This window comes from Parambassis ranga, chromosome 14 (assembly GCF_900634625.1).
Source record: "Parambassis ranga chromosome 14, fParRan2.1, whole genome shotgun sequence".
NCBI classification, from domain to species: Eukaryota; Metazoa; Chordata; class Actinopteri; family Ambassidae; genus Parambassis; species Parambassis ranga.
In genome coordinates, this window is record NC_041034.1 from 19034663 (window position 1) to 19057783 (window position 23121).

At 43.0% G+C, this 23121-nt stretch overlaps 2 protein-coding genes across 2 annotated transcripts in view; both read right to left on the bottom strand.

The window, feature by feature from the left end:
* Nucleotides 1-9705, bottom strand: part of mark4a (MAP/microtubule affinity-regulating kinase 4a) — a 31037-nt gene extending 21332 nt beyond the window's left edge. The window contains exons 1-2 of the mRNA XM_028421043.1: nucleotides 9587-9705; nucleotides 211-274 (exon numbers count right to left, since the gene is read on the bottom strand). The gene's annotated coding sequence lies outside the window, so the exon portion shown is untranslated. The remainder of the gene's footprint in view (nucleotides 1-210; nucleotides 275-9586) is intronic.
* Nucleotides 9706-13054: 3349 nt separating this feature from the next.
* Nucleotides 13055-21975, bottom strand: exoc3l2a (exocyst complex component 3-like 2a). The gene is made up of 13 exons (XM_028422401.1): nucleotides 21770-21975; nucleotides 19655-20215; nucleotides 18876-19093; nucleotides 17725-18475; nucleotides 17531-17645; nucleotides 17348-17458; nucleotides 17162-17262; nucleotides 16957-17067; nucleotides 16724-16859; nucleotides 16486-16608; nucleotides 16258-16413; nucleotides 15316-15437; nucleotides 13055-14174 (listed from the first exon to the last, which is right to left on the bottom strand). The coding sequence occupies exons 2-13, from the start codon at nucleotides 20188-20190 to the stop codon at nucleotides 13862-13864; spliced, it is 2793 nt and encodes a 930-aa protein (XP_028278202.1). The 5' UTR covers nucleotides 20191-20215; nucleotides 21770-21975; the 3' UTR covers nucleotides 13055-13861.
* Nucleotides 21976-23121: the final 1146 nt, after the last annotated feature.

The window sequence follows — 23121 nt, forward strand, 5'->3', positions numbered from 1 at the left end:
AGTTGTGATTTCCTGTGGATTTTAACAGGTTGTTAAACTATTTTACCTACAGAAGTAAACACTTAATGACTATTTCAGAGACAGATTCAACAAAAACTCATTGATTTTAAAACACGGTGACAAACAGAAACAGTTTGGTCAACCACACTGGTGGCACTACACTAACAGATGATACAAAGCCTCCATATCTGTTTCCCCGTCATCACTCACCTCAGCAGTAGAACTTCCTCCACTGGCCCTCTGGCCCTGCCTGTGACTCACTCTCAGTACCAACCTAAAATATCAAGAGATGGAGAGATTGCACATTACTTTTCAATTAACAACCAATATAAGTGAGCTTTAAAATATATCATCAATGAGATAACATCAGCATGTTGATTTAACACAGTGGTCTTCTCATCATCTGAGTTTCAAAAAGGACCATGAACCAAACTCTACTTAATGCAGATAATACTGAAACACTAAAAATACTAACTTACAAAAAAATGGATGTCTTTATTTTGACTTGCTTATGTATTTTATTCTTGCTGATAAGAATAGGAGCAGGTGTCTATGTGCACTGGCTAGGAGAGGCTGAAGCTAGCAGGCTAACAGGAGCTAACCTGCCTCATTACAATATGGGTTAATGCTGAAAACAACTCTAACCAACTTTTCTAAGTTGATTTAACATCAACCTAACGTCACCTGGGTCCATGTGACAAACAGTCAGCATGAGCTGGACACTGATGTCACCTCCTCCAGCTTCGACGGTTCTCTTTGCGGTGTTTTACGCTCGCTTGAAGAAAGCCCCTGGCTTCGTTAGCTCCGTTACTATAGTAACGGTATTGTAGTGCTGTGGTAACCAGAAATACTTGGAGTGGATTTCATTGGTGAGGTTATTTTCTAATGAATCACGTGGGACAGATTTTTTTCACGAGCAATCGAAACAGCGGGGTGTGGGGGGGGGGGCACGTCCCCCTCTGATATAATGGTAGCTACGCCTATGGAATTATACATCAACTATTTTCAACATTAGTAAGCTGCTATTAAAAGCACAAAAACCTGTATAAAATATTTATAGCCTATAAAAACGATCAAGTTTAGCATCTTTTGAATAAGTAATGCAGAATATATATAAAAAATAAATCAGCTACAGCTTGCATTAAAAAGTCAAAATCCAAAAACAATCGTTTCTTTGTATGAGCTAAGAACCTGGTGGAAATCATTCAGTGTATTACACATAGCTACTCTAATGCCTCCATTCTCTGAGGCCACATCCTTTTATTTTGGAAACCAGTTTTCTAAACTTCCGGTCTGAGCTGTCTAATCATAATTTACTTGACGCAGCTGAGATGCGCCACATCAGAGATGCTGACAGCTCCAACACAACACAGCCACAGCCGGTTACCAGCGTAGATTTGTGCGTAAATTAGCATAAACTCTCCAAAGATGGCCGAAGACATACATCCACACCTCTGATTCAAGAAGCAGCCCTCTGCTTTGATAAGACCAGGTGTGTGTGTGGACCAGGGTGGTGTGGCAGCAGGGCGGGGGAGGAGGGGGAGAGGGCTGCACGGGGAGAGGAGCAGGGTCTCCTGTGGGTGCCAACGCTCTGCTGTCTGTAAGAGCAAATCATTTAACAAGGCAGTGGGGGGCCCTCATTAAACCCTGAACCCTCTCCCTCTAATTGTTATCTTACATATTATCTGAATGTCTAGATAAATGTTGTGGAATGAGAAGAATGAACCTCAGCATATAGCAGACATAACCTCAGCTGCTGGAATGACACTTGTCCTCACTGTCCATGAAGTACTTCCTGTTTGGTTTACTTATACTAATGACCTTTTTGTCTTTCAGTAGTTATCTCAGGGGTTGGCGGAGGGAAACACATTATGAGCTGATATGGTACCTCACAAAATACACCTATCAACCATACCATTAATATTTTGTAGGTCTGTATCCACTACCCACGGAGACATGGACTTCAAAGAGCTCTGAAGGTGTGCCGTGGTATCTGCACCAAGATGTTAGAATCCTCCTTTAAGTCCTAGGGACGTTGTGAGGAGGGGCCTCCTTGGATGGGACTTGTCCAGTAAATCCCATATATGCTGCATTAAAATGAGATCTGGGGGGTTCGGAGGCCAACTTAACACCCTGAAGTGGTTGTTGTGTTGTTTTGTGACAGTGAGAATTATCATGCTGCCATCGGGGAGTACTGATTCTATGAAAGGGTGTGCATGGTCTGCACCAATACTTAGCTACGTGCTACATGTCAAAGTAACATCCACATGGATGGCAGAATCCAATAGGTTCAAAATGTGTGCCCCTCTCCTAATGGACACAAGACTGTCCATAGGACTGAGAATGTTGATGCTGTGTTGATTTGATTCTGCTGCTGCTGTTTCTGTGGGTTGTAAAATCCATGTGTTTCTTAAGTTTTTATTATGAATTAGTAAATTAGAGTAGAGTAGAGTTCCCCCCTTTCACCTGGATCTATTTCCCCCAACATCATCATTCTCCAGACTCCTGACCCTTCACCAGCCCTCACTGTAGAGGCTTGTTTCAAAGGATCAGAGTAAGGTGTGTCACTACATCCACCACTCCCCACCCATTCCTGAGACACTCGGGCCTCTCATTTGCTCCAGTGGCTACACTATGATCTTTATAATAGCAGGTTAGTTCTACAGGAAGCCTCAGGAAGATCCAGCATGTTTCATTGTAAAGCCCTCCTGTCTGCTCACTGATAGCCCTCTATCCAAGCTGTAGCACTGAGTGAGCTGATCAAATGGACGATGGTAAGGTAGTATTAGAATGTCTCTAAACATTCATCTCAACTGACCACACGCATCAGATCTGTGACCCACAAAAAAAGTGATGAAATAACGATGAAAACTGATTTGCATGAAGTTAGTAAGCTGTGTATCTGCCTTTACTTTCCATTGTCTTGCTGATAATTGTGTATATTTATAATATTCCAAGGTTTTGATTATATTTAAAATGTACCATTTATATTATCTATGTATAATTTGGACTTATGACGAGTATAAGAAGGTGATCTCAGTGACTGTCAATGATCAGAAAAAGAAAAAATATCCAGGGAGCAGCAGTTCTCTGTTGATGTCAGAGGTCAGAGGAGAATGGTCAGACTGGCTGGAGCTGATATAGAAAGACAACACTGTTCTAACAGAGGCCTGTGGAACATTAGGCCCCTAGAACCAACTGAGTCTGGTTTAAAGACCACAGTCTTGCTGACCATGTCCATCCCTTTATAAGCACAGTGAACCATCTTCTGATGGATATTTCCAGCAGGAAACACACCATGACACAAACATCAGAGCATCTTAAACATGACAATGAGTTCTCTGCACTCAAATGTCCTCCACAGTCTGCAGATCTTGGTCCAATAAAGAACCAGTCAGATGTGGTGAAACAGGAGATTCACATCATGGATGTGCAGCTGACAAATCTGCAGCAGCTGTGTGATGCTGTCATGTCAATGGATGGTGCAGCACCTTGTTGGGTCTATGACACCAAGAATTAAGGCCGTTCTGGAGGTAATGTAATGCCTCTAAAAGACCACCAGAGGGAGACAATGTGTTACTAATTCTGTCTCTAAAAACTGTGTTGGTTTAAAATGAAAATAAAAAGCAACGATAAACCTACAAAATTAATACATCAATAATTTATAATATTAATAATATATTTTATGTGTAGACATTATCACTTATCTCACGGTTTGTGAGGTTATTGTGTCACGGGAGTGTAAGATATAAAGGCAAAGCATCTAGAATGCATTGTTTTATTACTAAACGATGTACTCTATATACTGGGAGTAAATCCTCTTGCTGATTGGACAAACATTAGAAATAATACCTTGCTTTGCCATACCTCTGTCTGCCACTAGGTTTCACCACTGAGCCTTATTTTAACACTAAATACCTCCAGGCTTTGTTCCAGCGAGGCAGATGCCCCACTGCCCTTCAGCTGTTTTTTTAGGCTCTACACAGTTAGTGCTTTTGACCGGTTAGGTAACACAGTCAGGAGAAGAACACAGGGTGCTCAGCAGAGACAGTGAAAAAAGACAAGAGGGTTCATGTGTCAGAGGCCAAACAGACCAATTGTGAGTGTGAGAGGGCAAGTTTGCAGGAGCGCAACGTCAGCAGGAGGGTAGAGAGGATGTGGAGTCATTAGGCTCAAACCTCTCTGCTGATGAAAGATGGAGAGAGTGGGAGTGGTGGAGGTCATGAAGGGGTGACAGAAGCTGCTGTGGCCTCATATATTCAATATTTAAGGCTTTTACATAAGTATCTGACTTCGGCACAAATATGGGCATTTCTTAAAATTGGTGATAATTACTCTCTTTCACCTCTTTGCAGACACAACACACAACTATCTAACTATCTGAACTCCTACATCAGGCTACTAGTCAGCCAGCTCCACCACTGTGAACTGTACCAAATACAAAACCAGGAAAGAAACAGAGAGAGAGAGAGAGACACTACATCACCACCACTAGTTTATGTCAAAGCGACTGCGAGGCCAGCCACAGCTGTGTTTTTGACATGACACAGACAACACTAGCAGCCATTTTTGTGATACAAAACATGGCTGAGCATAGCAATGGAATTTGTACCTTATAGTGCTGGTAAATAGTGGACCTTTGAATGCAACCACAGTCCACCATCGGAAGAAATTCAACACTCCAAGGATGAAAAACAACATCTACAGTTACTTATATCTAGCTAAATGGAGGTAAGTGGGCTTTTCTTCTGTGCTTCTTTATGTAAAACTTCCAATAATAAGTTAATAGCAAACAGCTCTCTATAAAAGTGTGGTGATCAAGTCCCATGACAAAATATTCACACTAGTGATTAATGTAAACACCAGTGTTTAATCTAAACCTGAACAGTTGCAGCAACTGGAACTCAAGCTGCAAGTCATGCAAACTGTCCATGACACAGCTCAGCATAAACAGATAGATAAACATAAATAATGATAATAATAATAATAATAACAATAAAAACATAAACAGAACAAAGACTTTCTTACTGTCCTTGAATGCACCATTTGTGACATTTGGATTTGTCTGAGAATGAACCCAAACCTTATCTTAACATCCTAATATTTCAACACAACTGTATTCACTAGTTAAGGAAAAGGTTTGCATTAAAAAAACAAAATGAACAAAACAAAAAATCAAAGAAGTCTGCACTCCAAGACATGATGAATCACTTGTAACCAGACGACAACAATGTACTGAGTCTATGGCTGATGTGCAGGCATTTATAGTGGATGTGCACTAGAGTGAGCATCTAGTAAGCACAGGCTGTAAATGTATATAGAGAACATGTGGAGGGTGCTTGTTTTTCATATATAGCCACTTTTTGATTAATTCTAATCTATTTTAATTTTTGTAAACTTGAGAAAAACAACTTTACAATTCTCTATTTGTAGCCATTATTATAATAATATAAAACAATAAAAAATGAGCCTAAGTGTTCTGTTTCTCCACTGGCTCCTACCATTGTGTAATACTGTTGAAACAAGGATACGACAAGAATACTTTTCATGTGACCAAGTTTACATTAAAGATGTTGACAACATTTTACATCTGTAATAAACTCTACTCCATACCAAAGTGTTGTTGTTGCTGCTTGCACCAAAAAGCAGGTTAATGATAATTATTCGTGGAATTAAACACAATGAGCGGTCTACACTGTGGGTCAGCATAACCTGCCAGCAATGTGAAAACAACAATCAAATCCAGCGGAGTCCATCTCTGGCTCCCTGTGGATTCTAGTGCACAGGTCACACTTGTGTTTACCCTTTTCTTCACCTCTCTCTGAGATCAGATAAGCTCTCTTTTGGGGTCTAATGCTGAGAGTTTACCTCAGATTTAAGTTTCCTGCAACACCTCTTCCTGATGGGGGGTACAGGACACAACCTGCTTACGTAAATAAGCTGGGGGAGAAGGCACAAGAAGCCAAAGGTGAGACCCTGTTGCCATATTTCACAAGAGGAACCATTGTTTTGCTCCAGACTTATTTCTTGCAATGCAAAGTAGTTTCCGTCCTCGCGTATGCCCCGAGCCAATAAATTTGCTGTGAGCGGTAGGAAGAGACAAGTTACTGGCAGGTGTGGGGGGTGGGGGGTGGACAATACATGTTCATGTGTGTGTTACTGTAGACATCAGGACTGATTTAAGCAGTTAAATGACAAACATGATAATCCAAATATTTCCAAGTCTTCACCAGCTCGACTAGGACTTGTCTGGTTTTGGGTTACAACAACAGAGATTCCTCCCAGAGAGTAAAGGTGAGGCCTCTAGGAGAGGCCGTGGACTTCCCTCACAAACACACAGCCTTTAAAGGATGTCCGTTTGTCCACCCTGTTTTCCATGAACAGATCTGACAGCACGGTCACTCACTGTCATCCCTGCTCTCTCTTCTTTCTTTCGCCTCTCTCATCATGTACCCCTCGTTTGTGTCAACCTCTAGCTGAAGCCCAGAAAATGCAACCGGCAGCAGACAAAGCTGTCTGCAGAGGAATTAACCCTGGAGTATGGTCTTCTGTCTAGAAATACAAACAACATTACCAGTTACACATTGTTCAACATATATATTACAGTAGTATGCCAAGTCATCCCGTCCTCTTACAGAGAAATCCATAGTTTTTGCATGTTATTTCCTGCTTTATGTGCCAAAAGCACAGGCCTGCCTCTGTCCCTGTGCCCAACTGTAATGTAGGAGGAACATGGCAGGCTGGAAAACCTCCCAAAGAGTTACAGATGAGGACATACAGTCTGTACAGTGTACAGTGCAGGATAATGGGGTATATTAAACTTGCAACAACAAAAAATTGGCATTGGTCTACATACACTAAATATACCTGGGAGAGGCTGATAATACTGAAGCCAGGCTATGTTCTTTGATCTGTGTCATGACCAAGTTCAAACAACACTTCTTTCTTACATTTTGCTTGGAGAACGCTTTAAACCCATGGCAAATTATGTCCAATAATCCTTCAGCCATTTTCATGGCTACCATGGTGACGAGTTAACACAACACATGCTTATACAACCAGCGGAGGGCGCCACATAAGAGAACGCTTTAAATCGCCGACCTGACGTTTTGCAGGTGAGGATGAGCTGCTTAGAACAAGGTGGTGGTGAAATCTTTACCAATTAGCCGTAACATTATAATCACCGACAGCTGACGTGAATAACACTAATTATCTGGTTACCATGGCACCTGCCTGTGTGAACAATTACCCCTCAAAGGTGATGCTATAGAAGCAGAAAAAACATGTATCAGAAGCCAAGCTGCAGCTCCTGTAGGGGCGTGCAGTTTGCGAAAGGCGAGCCAGGAGCAGGTTCATTGGTGGACCAAGGTTTCTGATGCAAGTAGGGAGTGACCGATCCAACAGACAGATGACTGCAGCTCAAAAACTGGTTTCAACAGAACGCACTGTGCATCTCAGTTTGTTTTATATGGGGCTGTGGATTCAGGGCGACCTATGTAAGGGCAGCTTAGCAAACGATTTAGGGCTAATCATAGCTCTTCTACTGTTGCACATAAAACTCATTCTTTGCAACAAGCTGTCCTGTAACGGCTTTTGAAGCTGATGCAGTGATTTCTGTATGCTAACCTACTTAAAAAAACATTTTCTACTATGCTGATGCAATGTAGCCGCATGCTAATGTAATCTTATATTTTCTTATCAATGAGGCTGATTGGACTGTCATTGTTTTTGTCTTTGAATGAGAGGTGGGGGAACACTTTTTTTTTTTTAGATACTGTATTAACCCCAGAGGGAAATTCTTCACGGCTGCTGCCAAGCAGTGTCATACAATGACTACTGCTATACCACTGCGCCACTGTTGTCCCCAAATTTCAAATTTCAAGTAGTAATTTTATAATTGGATTGTAATTTTATTGATGGAAGGGGGAGCCAATCATATTTGATCTGATGCAAGGTCTAATTTATCAAAAAAAAAGGAGCACAAACAATCCTTCTAGCAGGACAGACACCGATGGTTTTCCATCCCCACCTGGAGTTGTTGTTTTCTCCATCCTCTTATAAAGCACTGTATCACTGCATGGTTGTAGTTGATGCTGCGCGTCCTGCTGTAATGAGGCCAGGTCTGTGAGGCCAGGGGATGTGCTCACATAAATACAGACAATCAGGACCAACAAAGCCTCCCCCTGTTTCTTCTCACTATTATATAGACGTCAAAATAGTTTAAACAAAGGAAAACAAATAGCTCCACAGGTTGGGATGTTTACAGTGTGAGTGGCATCAGGCCAGCACAGACCTGAGCAAAATATTTATGTCCGTGCATCCACCCCGTGTAACTTTTAGCACAAATCCGATGTATCACAGATTCTTGTGCGATTTGTTGACGCATTTTTGAGAGAAATGCTTCAAGATATGTTCAGAGTTTATTTTAGATAGTGCCTGCCTTGAACAAAGGTGAACTTCCTCTGCTCTGCCTGAGGGCCATGATTAAATGTGGCCGTTGATAACGAAACAAACAGGTTGGCGTGTCTGTGCGGCCTGCTGTGGAGGTGAGCGGGCACGGGGAGGCAGGACCCTGCACCTAAATAAAGATCCACTTGATGGATACGCTTTAGATAACATAAATCAGGATATCCCATCAGGAGTGACGAAGTGCACCATTGTTTTGGTTCAAGTGGGCAGCCATCCTGACAGACAGTGTACACTGGACATGGGAGAGGACAGGAGGTTCTCTCTATTCTTGCCATGATGGGTCATGTCAGAACACGTTGTTTTAGCTGTTACGCAACGTGTCGGTGACAGAGCTATGCTTTACAAGAGGATGGCTTAGATCAGTGTGACCAGAGCTGGCTGCTTACAGAAAGTGCTGGAACCTTTCTGTACCAGGCTGTTTGTTTCTGCTTAAAGTTTGACATTTTAACACAACACCCAGGCTGACATGCACCTCCTCAGAACTCCTCAGTGTTGCTACGACTGAAAGCATGCCTTTTAAACAGCAGAAATGGGTTGGTCCACCCATCCATCATCTGGACCCGCTTTATCCTGCAGTGCAGGGTCACGGGGGGGGCTGGAACCTATCCCAGCTATCTACGGGTGAGAGGCGGGGTACACCCTGGACAGGTCACCAGTGCATCACAGGGCAACATGCAGACAAACAACCATTCACACTCACACTCGCCACGCAAATGGGTTGGTCATCCAGCAAAAAGAATTTATCTGTCAATACAGTCATTAGTTCGGAGCCCCACATGGGTGTGTGGATGGATGTGATGGATTCATGGTGCACAGAGGATGAACGTTATGCAATGTCCACATCTTTTTCTTTAGTGTCACAGTTAGAAATTTGAAAATTCATGTTCTCTTCAGCATCATTTGTAGTTTGTAGTTTTCTTAAAGCACCATCACCTTTTATTGATACTTTTTTCCCATCAGCCTCTTAGCATCTGGGCCTGCTAATGGCTGTGAGATTATAAACTCATATTTTATTAGCATGAACTTATTTTGTTTATCTAAGAACCACAAAGTTCTTCAACAGCCTGTAAGGTGTTGTGCAATCTTGTGTAAAGACAGCTGAACAGATATTAAATACCTGAGATAAGCTTCACACTGTTTCACTTTTTCTGCCCAAGTGGATCAACAGGGCATCTGGCCCAGCTCTTCCTCCAAGATACCGGCAGAGGAAGAGGAGGGGGTTCGTCCAAACCATGCCACCCCCAACATGCCGCTGCACTCATGGTTCTTTTCGCACAGCTCCCTAGGGAGACAGATTAAATTGTGAATATACATGACACATTGGTACAACATCATTGCTTTCTTCAAATGTAAAAAATCAATTGTCATGATTCTGTGTTTGTTTCCTTGTGTGTGCATGTGTGGCTGCTTGTGTGTTTCTAGGTGGCGATCCTTAAATGTAAAACCTTCTGGTTTCAGTACAGCTGATCTGCGTTAGTTCAATCAAGTCGAAACGAAGCACGTGCACCATGTCTATAAACAAGCCATTATCAATAGAGCGCCGATACCACGATTCACCATGGCAACAGGCACTGCAATAAAGAGGCCTGCCAGGCTAAGAGCTTGTTGGAGAATCCAGTGGAATGGCCCTTTAAATCAATGCAAGTAAATGCAATTTTGAATTTTACAGACTGAAACTAATGTGCTGTTCTAATATACCAAATGTCACAGCAGTATTTCAAAAAGCAGGGATATCACTTCAGACCAAGTTATCAGCAGAGAAACAGCAGAGCGGCCTGTCTAGACTAAACAAGCCCTGGTGCTCAGAACTGACCCTCTCAGCCACAACACAACCTCTTGATTACTTTTAAATACAACGAGCAATGCACAAGAAACAAGCGGAGAAGAGTGGAAGCATGAAAAGTGCATGACAGTGTGAACAAAGACAGGGCACGGCTAGCTTCCGAAAACAAACAGTGAACGCAGCCAGATGGATTTTCCATTGCAGAGCTGTGTTAATGAGAGGAAGCAGGGGAGTGCTTCCCAGGGACTGCATTGTGATACCGTGCACCGCTCCACCATCAGCAACCTGATCGAGGGAAACCTCCAAGAGTCAGGCCCTCGTTCCTACCTGCCCCTCTCAGTCATAGTGTGTAAGCCCCGCCTGGGATACTTGGAAAACAGCCGTCAAAGCATCCACACCTTCATCCTACTATGCTAAAGGATGTCTGATAATGCTCTAAGAAATACGTATGACTCAAAAGATACACTGCCAAACTTAATATTTAGTAAAGCCAATTTCACCTAATGTTCTTCCTGCTCTGTCCCACAGATTCTTGGAACATATTAAATAATAAAAACAAGTCCAAAGTGCAGGCATGGGTCAGTAATATAAACATCTGGTGTTGGTGAAAGGTGAACATCCTGAAAAAGACATTTCATTTATGGGCCAATGATGCGACGTGCCCACTTCAACGTCAACATAAAAAAGTGATTGTTTCCACTAATTCTGGGAAATAAACAAATAAACATATGAAAAAACAAAGTCATATATATCATACAACAGTGATTTTCTAATTCTAATGTTGGTGAGTGTGTGTGTGGCAGGAGTGGCATCAGCTGAGCTCTTCTGCTGCTGTGGTCCATCTGCTTGGAGGCTGTTGTGTGTTCAGAAACTCTTCTGCAGGCCTCTGTCAGAACCAGTGTTTATCTGAGTTCCTGTTGTCCTTCCATCAGCTCCAACCAGTCCGACCGTTCTCATCCAACCTCTGGCAAAGACATTTCAATCACCTTTCCTCTCCATTCTCATGCTCTCTCTGAACCTCAGCAGGTCATTTTCACCACGTCTACATGCTGCAATCTGATTGGCTAAATAGATTTTTCTTTAACAAGCCTAAACCTAATTAAGCAGCTGTGAGTGCATCACCTGTGGCAGGTGTGAGCACTAAAACAACATGTTTCCTGAAAGCCTGCTGATCTCACTTGAAATGAAGAAAAAGGAAAAATGAAAATGAGAACTTAACATATCCATAGGCCTAATAAGGCTAATAAATGTAAAGCATCTGCAGGAAAAGTGCTACACAAATATAGTTTAATTGATAGACTGATTAAAAAATATAAATCAATATATAAAGTAAAGGTTTATTTAGCGATGCAAATACATTTTTTATGTGAACCCCCTAAAAAAGAATTAGGTAAAAGATGACTTGTTTTAAAAAAATGGCAAGTATGACGTCAAATTAAGTAACCTGTCAGACATGCGCAGCTACTTATTCTTCTCCAAACCTAGTCAAAATAAATAAATAAATGAATAAATAACAAGCACGACCACCGCATCGTGCACCAAACTTATGATGACTGGTCACACTTCTCCATAAAAACACTCATTCCCTCCATTATATGCTGCATATTGTAACGATAAACAGGACTTACCCTGACAGAGATGCTAACTCCCAACGCATTGCGAGATAATCCAGTTATGAAACTTCATTTTCTGTCTTTTATTGGCGACCCGGTCTGTAGCTGCCAGTTTTTATTCTCCACAACGCTTCAAGCTATGGTGAAGGCTGCGCAGTTCACCTGTGCGCAGGTGGTCACCTCACCCGTGTGCACATGCGCAAACACAGGTAAATGTTTCTTTGTGTTGTACCCTATTTGTACGCTGTAAATTGCTGTGTTGTGCTTACGTATTTTTTGAGTTGTGAAGAAAAATATTTTTTTTGTCTCTCTTTTTGTCCTAACCCTTTCAAAAAAACACATTTTCCCCAGAAATGCAATGAATAGGTGTAATACAAGTATTTGACTTGACTTGATTTGATGATACTCGTATAATAAATGTAATCTATGCTCACTGAACTGTTTCTATATTTTGAATGCCTGATATGAAAAAGTACTTCTTCTTTCTTTTTTTTCCAACGTAAGACTCAAATTCAGCAAAATGGCCCAAAATGTAAAAGATCCACCGATCACATTTCAGCACCTCAAGCCAAAATTCCCACAAACCCACTCTTTCAGAGCATGCAGCCGGTCATTCAAATCCAGAGAGGTCAGCATGCAGCATGAGAGGTCAGCATGCAGCATGACCCCTGCTGAGGCTGGCGCACTTTGTTGTGAGAAGCCCACGAGCAGCTCGCACATGAAAAAGCAGAAGGGAAGTTCCCTCCTAACGCGCAATATAAACTTGGCTTCAATAAAAGCATCCGTTGGCACCTCGGTGGACAACAGGAAATCTTTGTTTATCAAAAAACATCCCGTTGTTGGCCCTGGGGTCTGTGGCGCTTTGTGTGGGCGGTTGCATGGAGCCCCATATATCAAGATACTGTATGTCTACTGAACAAAGCCGCCATATGAGCGAATGCAAAAAGTATGTGTTTATATGTACTGGCTGTACAGATTGTGCGTCAGTCAGAGAACCTCTTGGTATGTATTGTTTAACATAACAGTAGACTTTATGTCTGACACTCCCATGTTACGGGGTCACAGCGACCAAAGTTAGACTACATACCCGTTCTAAAAGCCGACTTATTTGTTGCCAGAAAAACACACAAAACACATTCACCTGAATTACACAGAATTTGAACGCACAATGACAGAGATGTTTAGTCAGTTCAGTCTACCCAGTCAATGGGTTTTTATTATGTTTCCAGCAATAGATCCATTTCGTTCACAGTGAGATTTCCATGTCCTCACATGCAGTGCTGGGCAAAGCAGTCTGGCACTAAGAGCAAGGTGAGGATGCTTTCAAAAATAATGCAAGAAATACTTTTTTTATAACTTCATACAAAGTGCACTAAAGAGAAGAAAAAAACACCCTTTACTAAAACAACAGCACTGGTTCTCCTCTGTACACTGTCTCCATGTCCTCATGTAATTCTAGACTGACTCCATGATATCTCTTCTTCTTGCCATGGCTGGATTTGGGACTTGTTATATGGTATTGTGTGATGGATAAGAATCTAGAGATCTAAAGTGCTGTAACTTCTGCACAGTAATGTGCACATGCATTATAATATACTAGAGAATGGGTATATATGATTGTGTAAATACATGTTGAACACTGTAGATCCTATTGCGTTGCATCTAATGGCAGTTTTTCTGTGATGATGTGAAAGAATAAAAGGTTAAAAAAAATCTGAGTTTAGATATTTTATAACACTTGTTTACTTCTGTAGATGAATATTCAAATACTATTCTAAATGGCAGGCGATTACAATACACAGTCTGTTTCACATTTCCATTAAAAAGCACATGTGTAGATGGAGGAATGTCTGTGAGCATGTACAGTACGAGCAGTACCTGAGGTCAAGTTTCTTTAAGTGGCTGGTAACAATATTGGTACAATCAGTTTTTGTGGTCAAGGTGCATGTACATCTCATTCACGGCACATCTGTGGCTGCCCTTCTAACACCAACAGCTAGTCGTCTCTGTGAAGTTTATTCGAGTCTTCCATGTTCTCGGGTTGAGCTGCTGTGCTTCTGGTGCTTGTCTGGCGGTTTAGCCTCAGCCGGTGTTCTGCGAACCAGTTGGAGATGGTCATGGCGATGCGGAGGAGACCCAGGCTGATGCAGTGCACCTCAGAAGTGATGGGGATGTCGGAGAAGAGGGCGTGGTCGCGGCACATGAGGGAAGTGCTGCATTCGAAGTCTTTCACGATATTAAGGATCTCCTGTCTCTCAGCCTGCCGCATCATCCCTCTGACATTCAGCAGGGTGGAGACGTGCTTTTTCCTGTGGGGAGGAAGGATGCAGGGAGGAAAGTCGGTAGACGGTTATTAATGGAAATTTTATATATTTGGTGTGGCCAAAAGCCCCCATGACTCTCTTGACATCTCTTTTGAGTCATAGCATCTGTTTCTGGTAATTTAGTCTGACACATTGTCTTTTATCAGAATCTGGAAATTTTAAAATCATACACTACGTGACCAAAAGTGCACCATGTGCAGCCTGCGTTCTCCTCTAAAGGCTGCAGTTTATAAACCTGCAGCTGATGACTGTTTGTAGGATTAATTGATTGTCTATGATTAATCATAAATTAATCAATGTATTCTGACATTTTATGGACAAACCAGTGGGACATTAGCTAAAAATGTTCCTGTTTCAAGACAGCACATAACAACTATTCGGATGATAACTTTGTATTTTTATTGGTTTCCTCCTATTTAAACTGCGTGTTGTCATGATAACATGGGCATGAATGGACTTCACTGAAGCACCCAGAAAGTTCAAGACCAGCCGGCAGCCTTTGATCTCCCAAAATACCAGCAGGGGATACCATACAGTAAACAAAAGGGGGCGTTTAAGCAGTGAGTTAGCATGTCTCCAGGTCTGAACTACGATGTTTTCTGCACACCTCTTCCCTCTTTGATTCCAAGTGTGGCACCAGTCTGTCTCCTGCAGGGTAGCAGGAACAGGAAGTACTCGGCAGCAGCTTCCTGTCTGCTCCTCGGAGGATAATGCGTCACACAGCGGTCGTAGGTTGCCAACCGTCACCTGAATTTTAATCTGTGCACAAACAGGCTGGGACTCACCCCCCGCCCCCCCTCTTGAGGCCTCTCTGCCTCATCCATTCTCAAAACAGACCCGCACTGCTCTCCAAAAATAGCAAAGTTAATGTAGATATGTTTCCGCGCCTCTTTCCTTGTTTTGATCCATTGTAACAAAAAAATGAAGAAAAAAAAAACCCATACATAGTCTTACATTTTTTTGTGGTGGCTCAGCGCCAAAAACAACATGGGGAATGTGTAGCGGTAAGCATAAAAGAATATTGGGCCTTTGGGAGAACAGTGAAGAGAATATCTGTTTTTATAGATGCTTCCTAGTTGCAACAGTAACATTTTAGCACTAACTACTAAGTTGTGAAAATCCTCACCGTATGTCTGGAAACTCTTTCACCAAGACTGCTACCTCCATCTGGATGGAGGGAGTGTCCTCCAGGAGGATGATGTCAGCCAGGTGGCAGAGGATGCTGTCCAACCAGGATGAGTTTGATTCCTAAAAAAAGAGAAAGAAGCAATGGGTTCATGTAGCATTTAAGCATTGATTTTATTTGTTGCACTAAAAGCCAAGTCTGGTTCTGCTCAGTGAACAATCGAACCTTCAGAGGAAACACAGATTAATGCCTCTAAAGGCCAGAAGCCAAACATTTAGGTGATCCACTAAGTGAATAACAAAACTCCACCTTTGTTTTCCTACTTCTTGTTTTTCCTTCAAACACTCAGGAAAAAGAAAGCAGAATTCTTTGGCTCGGTGTTCACTAAAAATAACGACGTCTTTTTTAGACAGCCATTAAAAAGTCATCCTCCCCAAGTTCCCAGTTTCCCCAGACACACTTCATCCCGCTCCTCAGTGAAAAAGGCCATCAAGGCCATCCCAGAGCCACATCAAAGCCAGCCAGCTGACAGGAACAGGAAGTTCCTTCCTAACACAGCGGCTTCCTGTTGTCAGCCGAGGTGACGGACACTTGTTTGAACTCACACATAGAAAGGGGCAAATGCCATGCTGTCAGGCCTAGTTGATTAACACCCTCTTCCCCCCTCTGGCAAGTGCTAACGTAAGCCCGGTTCATCCATCTCCATCTCACTGACAGCAGCCATTTTTCAGAGCACACTGTATCAACACTGTCTGAGTTATTCCTGACCTAGGAAGTTCCAGGGGCAGGCTCCACCACTATTCCCCTTTGCCAGCTCTGCTCTTGTGTTTTTTTTTAAGAATCAGCAGTTTAGAATTATTTAATGCCTGTGCTACCCAGAAAATGATTTCTTTGGGTTTCACTGAGCGGGACTTTTGCGGTCCACATGCGGACCAAACTCACCAGATCTTTAAAGAGTCCTTTGAGCTGCTTGGCCTCATCTTGCAGACGGAAAGCCATCCTCTTCCTCATCTTCGAAGATGTGCAGATGACCCGTCCCCGCATGATAGCTCGGACATACTCCACAAGGACCCGCCGGTGCACCTCACCCACCAGTGTCTGTCAGTCATAGCAGTATAAGCACTGAATCTGGAATCTAGCACAAACATGCCTGTGCTGTTATGTTTTTACCTGGTATGGAGGAGGGTCCATCCTTCTGAACTTCTTGAAGTGTTGTTTAATGCTGGCTTCAATTGCCTCAAATGCCTCTGTGTTGTTCAGCCATTTTCTCTTGACCAGTTTGTCAAAGAAAGGCTGAAATGACAAGAGAACACAGTTATAAGTTATATTATAGTTTTTCCTCTTGGTTCTGGTGGGAATCTTCATGAAAAGGAAGGACAGAGAGAAATCTTTCCAGTGCCTTACTCACCCTAATATGCTCAAACAGTCTGTCAGTCAGCACCCGCACTGACTGGTTGATGATCCGGTCCAAAGAGGAGTTAGCTCTCTGCGCTGACTCCTCGCTGCCCTGTGGGTCACACTGCCTGCAGCGCTCCACAAAGCATCTACAGGTTGCAAAAGAAGAGTGCAGTGTCACCTTAAGCTTACAATCTTTTTTCAAGTGTTTCAGTGTTTCAATGTTCACCATCACTGTTTGTCTACCTGAGAGGAGGGCAGGAGTTGACCAGAGCTATGGTCCTGGAAACATATCCATCCCCTCGGTCTCCAAACTCTGCCTGAGTCTCATGAAACATCTCCACCTTCCTCTGAAAACTGGACACAGTGGGGTTTTATGAGATCTTTTATGATAATCTAATCTTAATAACAGTCTAAAGAATTAAAATATCACATTTTTGGACAGTCTCACCTATAGAGAAAGTCAGCCAATCCTATAAGACTGCAGCGAGCCACCCTTGCTCCTAGAAACTGATTTACAGATGTAGATCTGTCCAAGTCCACCTTCAGCCTCTGGAATTGTTGAAGACATAATCAGTAAGATTGAATCACTCCTGGGTCTCTCCACAAAAAGTGAGGGCAGATTGCAACATTGTACCTGGATGACTGAGCGCGCTAGCTGTGACTGATACTCCTCTATGTGCAGAGTCTGTGCCCATCGTCTCTCCTCTTCATCCAGAACCTGGATCAGCTCTGTCGTCACCTTATCCTGATAATTACATCATGAAATTAAAATGCTGTACAGACATACCAAAGAACAGAAATGCAGTAACTGACTCACCCTGACAATACTAATGCAGTCCTGTTCCAGCCTGTCCACTGTGTCTTGAGCCAGAATTGGGTCCAGTGTGGCATAGTTGATGGGTGTGGTGGTCCCAATGGTTCCTAGTACATCTCTGGTGGAAGAAAATGAGGAAATATTAGATCGATAGGTTATTTCTACAGTGATGCAGTAAATACTGTGTGATCACCAACCTGTTATAGATGTTGTAGAACCAGTCCAGCAGAGAGTAAACATCTGTGATCTGCAGCGGTCCGCTGGTTATAGTCCGAAGACGTTTGGCCACAGCTCGATGGTAACTTTCCACATACACCTGAAAGGCTGCAAACTCCTCTGGGTAAATGGATACCGCATTCCTCCTTGCCGCGTCCAGGTCATCCACCATTCGAGACCTCAGGCGCTCCAGGTATGAGGCCAGCTGGCCTGCATGGGTGTCCATCTGATGTGGCAGGCTCCAGTCTGCAGCCTCTGCCACTGCCTGCCTCCATTTCATCTTCAGTCGTCTGGGGCGATGGCTGGGCTGGGCGTGTGGGATGTCCCGCTCTGGCTTGGTCTCCTCCCTCAGGGCCCAGGCAGCATCAGCGTGGTCCTCCTGTTGGATCACCAGAACCACCAGACCGAGGTTGGGGCCAGCGCTAGGCTGGCGGAGGGACTCACGCACTACATCCCACATCTCTTTCTGCAGTGCTTCATACAGGAGCTCCACGTCCTTGGCCTTCCTCCGGCTGGAGTCCAGGGTTGCATTGGAGCTAAGGGACTCATCTAAGGATGAGGTTGACAGAAGGATCATGCCGGGTGGTGTGCTGGGAGACAAGGTAGGTGTGAGAGTGAGGGGAGATGTGGGTGGCAGTAGTGACAGCAGCTCACACTCTCGTTCCAGCTCCTGAATGTGTGTGTCAGCAAGGAGTAGGTCTCTGTGGTTGACCAACTGTAGGATCTCCAGAACTGTGAAGAGCCAGAAGAAACAGAACAACATTTGTGTTAATGTTTATTGAGGAGCTGTGCATGTGCCTGACTGACAAATAGGCCTATTTGTTGCTAATTCTACATGTTTATATGTTTCTTGCCAAGTTCCCAGTGGAGTCTGTGAACAGTAGCTTGGTGGGACTTCTATCTTGAGGATCCTGGGGTAGAAGGAAGTGTAGTCATTTCCTGATTTCACAGTCTGCTGGAGTGAACTCAGTGACTCAGGGATCTGGGGACCTCTTAGTCTCATTAGAGAGTGGTCTGATTATGGGAGGAAATACTGTCCAAACCTGACCAGGAAGAGCAAAGTTCTCCACAAAAAGTCTTCTAGGTTATTTGATAAGTAAACAAAGGTATTGTTGCTGCAGTGGATTATTACCTGAGAGCGGCTCTCTAGTTTTGACCACGGGTTCGTCTTCCTCCGTTTCCTCCTCGGTCTCTTGGGATGTCTTGTCTGACATGGATTCCCTCTTCAGCTTGCCGAGACTGACCATCCTGAGGAAGGAGGGTCGCCTGGATGCCTCCGCCTCGCTGATGGCGCTCAGGTCCCCACAGGGCAGGCTCTCTCTGCGCTCCTCCTTACGTCGTCCTGTGAAGCTGCACCACATCCACAGCAGCAACGACAAAGCACACAAATTAGGCGGGGACTAAGAACCAGCCAGAACACACTCAATCAGATTGCATGCAATTTGTATTGTACTGTACAGTGCGTCTGGTAGCAGCTATGTTTGGAATGCCACATTCACACATCTGCTAAACTGTGCTGCCGCAGAGCATAAACTAAAAATAGTCCCATTCAGTGAGCACAGTAAGTACACAAAATGTCACTGGAAAACAAAAGAGGTTCCGTAGATCAACAAGTTGCTAAAGCATATTATATAACCATCAGGAAATAAGCACACTATATGCTATTCTATTAGCGATAGCTAAGATAAAAGGGGATTTTCCATTTTCATCTTCTCCTCTGGGACGGCTGAAAGTAGAGCAAGACTAGAAGCTTTTTCCCACCATTTTTTTTCTCTCTCACTGAATTACAAGAATTGATTGGAGTATGGATATAGGAGAATCCTCACAAAAAGCTTTTTAAGGCAATAATATTCTAAGGCACATCCACAAACACAACAAAGTATGATCTAAGATAATACTCTTCCTCCTTACCGGAGCAGCGTCATAATTCCCTCGGAGCCCCTGCGTAGTCCTTTTCTTTTCTCCCTCTCTGCTGGGAGTGTATTTGAGTCTCCAGCATTGTAGTGGGGAATGTTGTTCCCCCATACGCTGCGTCCTGATATGCGGAGCCCCTTCCCCAATTTTCCAAGGGTTTTGAGAGGTGACACTCCACAGATCCGCTCCAGTGTCCCTTTGAGCGGCTTCCCTTTAGGGTTCCCGGCCCCATGCCTCTCTGCATTCACCTCATTTTCCTCCTCTTCTCCATCACGGGAGGACCTGAACTGGAGGTTGCCCCTGATGTCATCCATGATGAGGCCTCCGTTTCTCTCATCGTCATCCAGGTCCACATCCTCAAAAGGATTCAGGTTCTTGTTCAGATCCTTTAGGTCGTTCAATTCCTTCAGGTCATTGAGATCATTCAAGTCCCTGAGGTTCAGGTCCAGTCGGGGCAGAATAAGTTCTCCATTCACTCTGGGGAACTCGTGGCAGCTTTTGGATCTGCCTGGGAGCTTCTTCAGAATGGGCATGGTTGCAAACTGATACTTTAACAAACTGCAAGACATGGACAAAAACATATGAGCAGGTTTTGGATTCATCTTTTGCTCACAACAACCTCTCTATTTTTGATTGGACAGTATTGATACCACAGAGAATGCATAACCACAATAACTAAAATATTTCATTTATTAAACACTGAATCTGCCTTTCCGGTCGTCCATCAGCCAACAGACAGTTTATGTAACAAAAACATCCGTGCACATGCTGCTTATGCAATGCCATTCACAAAGTAAACAGGAAATATGCATGCAAAATATTGCTGTGTTAACACATGCTGGACGACAACCCAATATAAATATTATTTTGTGGAGTGAAAAATAATTATGTTAACATGCAGTCTGCTGAGGATTACCTGCATGAGTGGCAGGAGTGTTATGTGAAGCAAAAATTTCACCTTGAACTGACTTTGTTTAGTTTTCTCTTTGAATACATTATTTGTATGACATTTTATGTAAGATGATAAAAATCTGCAGGTTTAACTTTTCTTAATCTCTCTTTCTTAATCTTAAGCAACGGCCCTTTATATATGGTGTGACTGTTTCCTCTTCCAGTTGCGTGCCTAGACAGTAGAATTCACAATGCTGCATTCTAAAGTTAAGGCTAAGATGCAGCGTTAGTCCGTTTAAGCCAGATAAAGAAGCTCTACCATTGTCAAATTCTTTCTTTGTGCCATTATCCCAGAGTTCACAAGGGAAAATCAGCCCAAAATAACTCAGTAAAATGACAATTTAACTTAAACACATTTGATTCAAATGCTTAAGTTTTGAATAATTAAAGGGTGTTTTTAAAACACTGCTTCCTTTTCCTGTACAGTATCATTCAAAACTCATTTCTCCCATCTCCACTGTTGTGAAAGTTTTCATTTTGAAATAACCACATCCAATATCTAAAGAACTCTAAACAAATGTTTAACCTTTACATCTTAAAGGAAAATACATAAACTATTTTATTGAAACAAACCTTTATGCATTTGATTTGTAAAGCAAGGTGTTTTCTAAGTATTGCATGTATGACACTGTACAGGCTACACCTCTTCATTTACTGTCTGCTGAGCAGCCCTGCTAGTGGGCATAATAGCCAGATAAAAAGAAACCTCTCAGTCACTGACATTTTTTAGCTTAAATTGCTTTTTAAATGTTGTTGTGAGGAAAAACTCATTCAGCATTTTTACATTCAAAGAGGAACCGAGGAGACATCTGCTGTAAAGGAGCATTTATAGAAACAAGGGGTAAAATAAAGAGAAAGGCCCCCGTTACAGTCAGCTATGTATTAAGAGTTATTGTGTAAAGAAACATCTGACCAAAGGACAGTAACATTAAAAAATTGAACATTTGAATTTGCTCATTATCAGCCAACACTACATTCAACAGGCCGTCTAATCAAGCCTGTCTGAGCACAAACGGCAACAAAATAACAATAGAGACATGGAAAATATCAGTTTCATGTATTAAAGGTTTGTTTTTTTTCATCAGGATCAGCCAGGTTGAATGAACCGAACCAAACCTTTCTGTCAATCTAAGAACAAATGTACGCATCAATGGGACTTACCTGATGACAATGCTTTGCTGCGTCTCAGTCCAATGTCATCCTGAAGTGTGCTGGCTGTGAGAGCTGCCCGGCTGTGGAGTGTGTGCATGTGTGTGTGTGTGTAGGTGAGAGACAGACTGATGAGTGTGAGAGCGTGTCCGAAAGTCCTCGGCGGCTCAAGAGAGCAATGTGGCTGTTTGTGGTTTCCTGATGGGCTCTATTGTGGTGGAAGGTGATATGTTTTCCTGAGGAAAGGCCTGTCCCGTCCTTTCTCCCTCTCCTACGCCACCGTCTCTCCCGCCCCACCACCCCCAACCCCTGGGGACCCTTCTAATGACTCTAACTGCATTCACTGGACATTGAATGAGGACAGAACATTCTACTTCAGTTTGAAGGTTTTAAGGTTTTTGTCACTCTTGTGCACTCTCTAATTTCTGGAAAAGCAGACAATACAATGTGAGGATGATTCACTGTCAACAAACTTGGGTAAAAAATTCCATTCTTCCAATGTATCTTTCCTCAGCGGAAGACTTTCTGAACTAAAATGACACTGCTGCTTGCTTTACTGCAGAGCTTCAAGGTCACTGTAGGAGGACTGGGCTCTGTCCTACAACAGGTCAAAACAACACGCAAGGAGTGTGTGTGTGTGTGTGTGTGTGTGTGTGTGCATTTTTGAAATCACCAACATGTCAATAGGGGGCTTTAAGACACTCCATGGTGTCCTAAACATGCTTGTACTGTGTGAGGCTGCCCCTGCCACCCAGTGAGCAAAGTGCTGTAGGACAAGAACCAAGCAGTTAAATCCTTTTTAACAATCTGGTCTTAACCACACACTGCAAACACAGATGACACAGATGTACCTGTTTATGAGCAATCTGGTCTACTTTGCAACATTAAAATTCTAATGTTGCTCCTAAGATCAATTGTCTCTGTACAAATACAAAGTCTGCCTAATACCCACATGAATTATGCAAAATCTTCATATCCCGCCAAGACCAGATAAAAACAACACTTCCTGAATGAGACATCCCTCTAAATGTGGACAAAACCAACTTGTCAGTGCTCTCTGCTGGACATGTTATGCAATAGACACTGACTCCAAATAACATCAACACACAAACATACGATCATGAATACGCACAGTGAGGGTTACTGCTGAAGTCCAGTTAATAAACCTCAGCTGCCTGACCTACACTCCTCTTAGGTTCCTCAATAGTAGTTGGCTGGACCAAAACAAAAACTTTATAATGAAGTCCTGGATCACCTGCCCAGTGGTCACCTGGCATTTGTTGTGTGACCCAACGTAACAACTCAGCAGTTACAGTTGCTATGTGCTGGGCTCAATGGATTTGGATTTGTCGAAAGACAGAGAA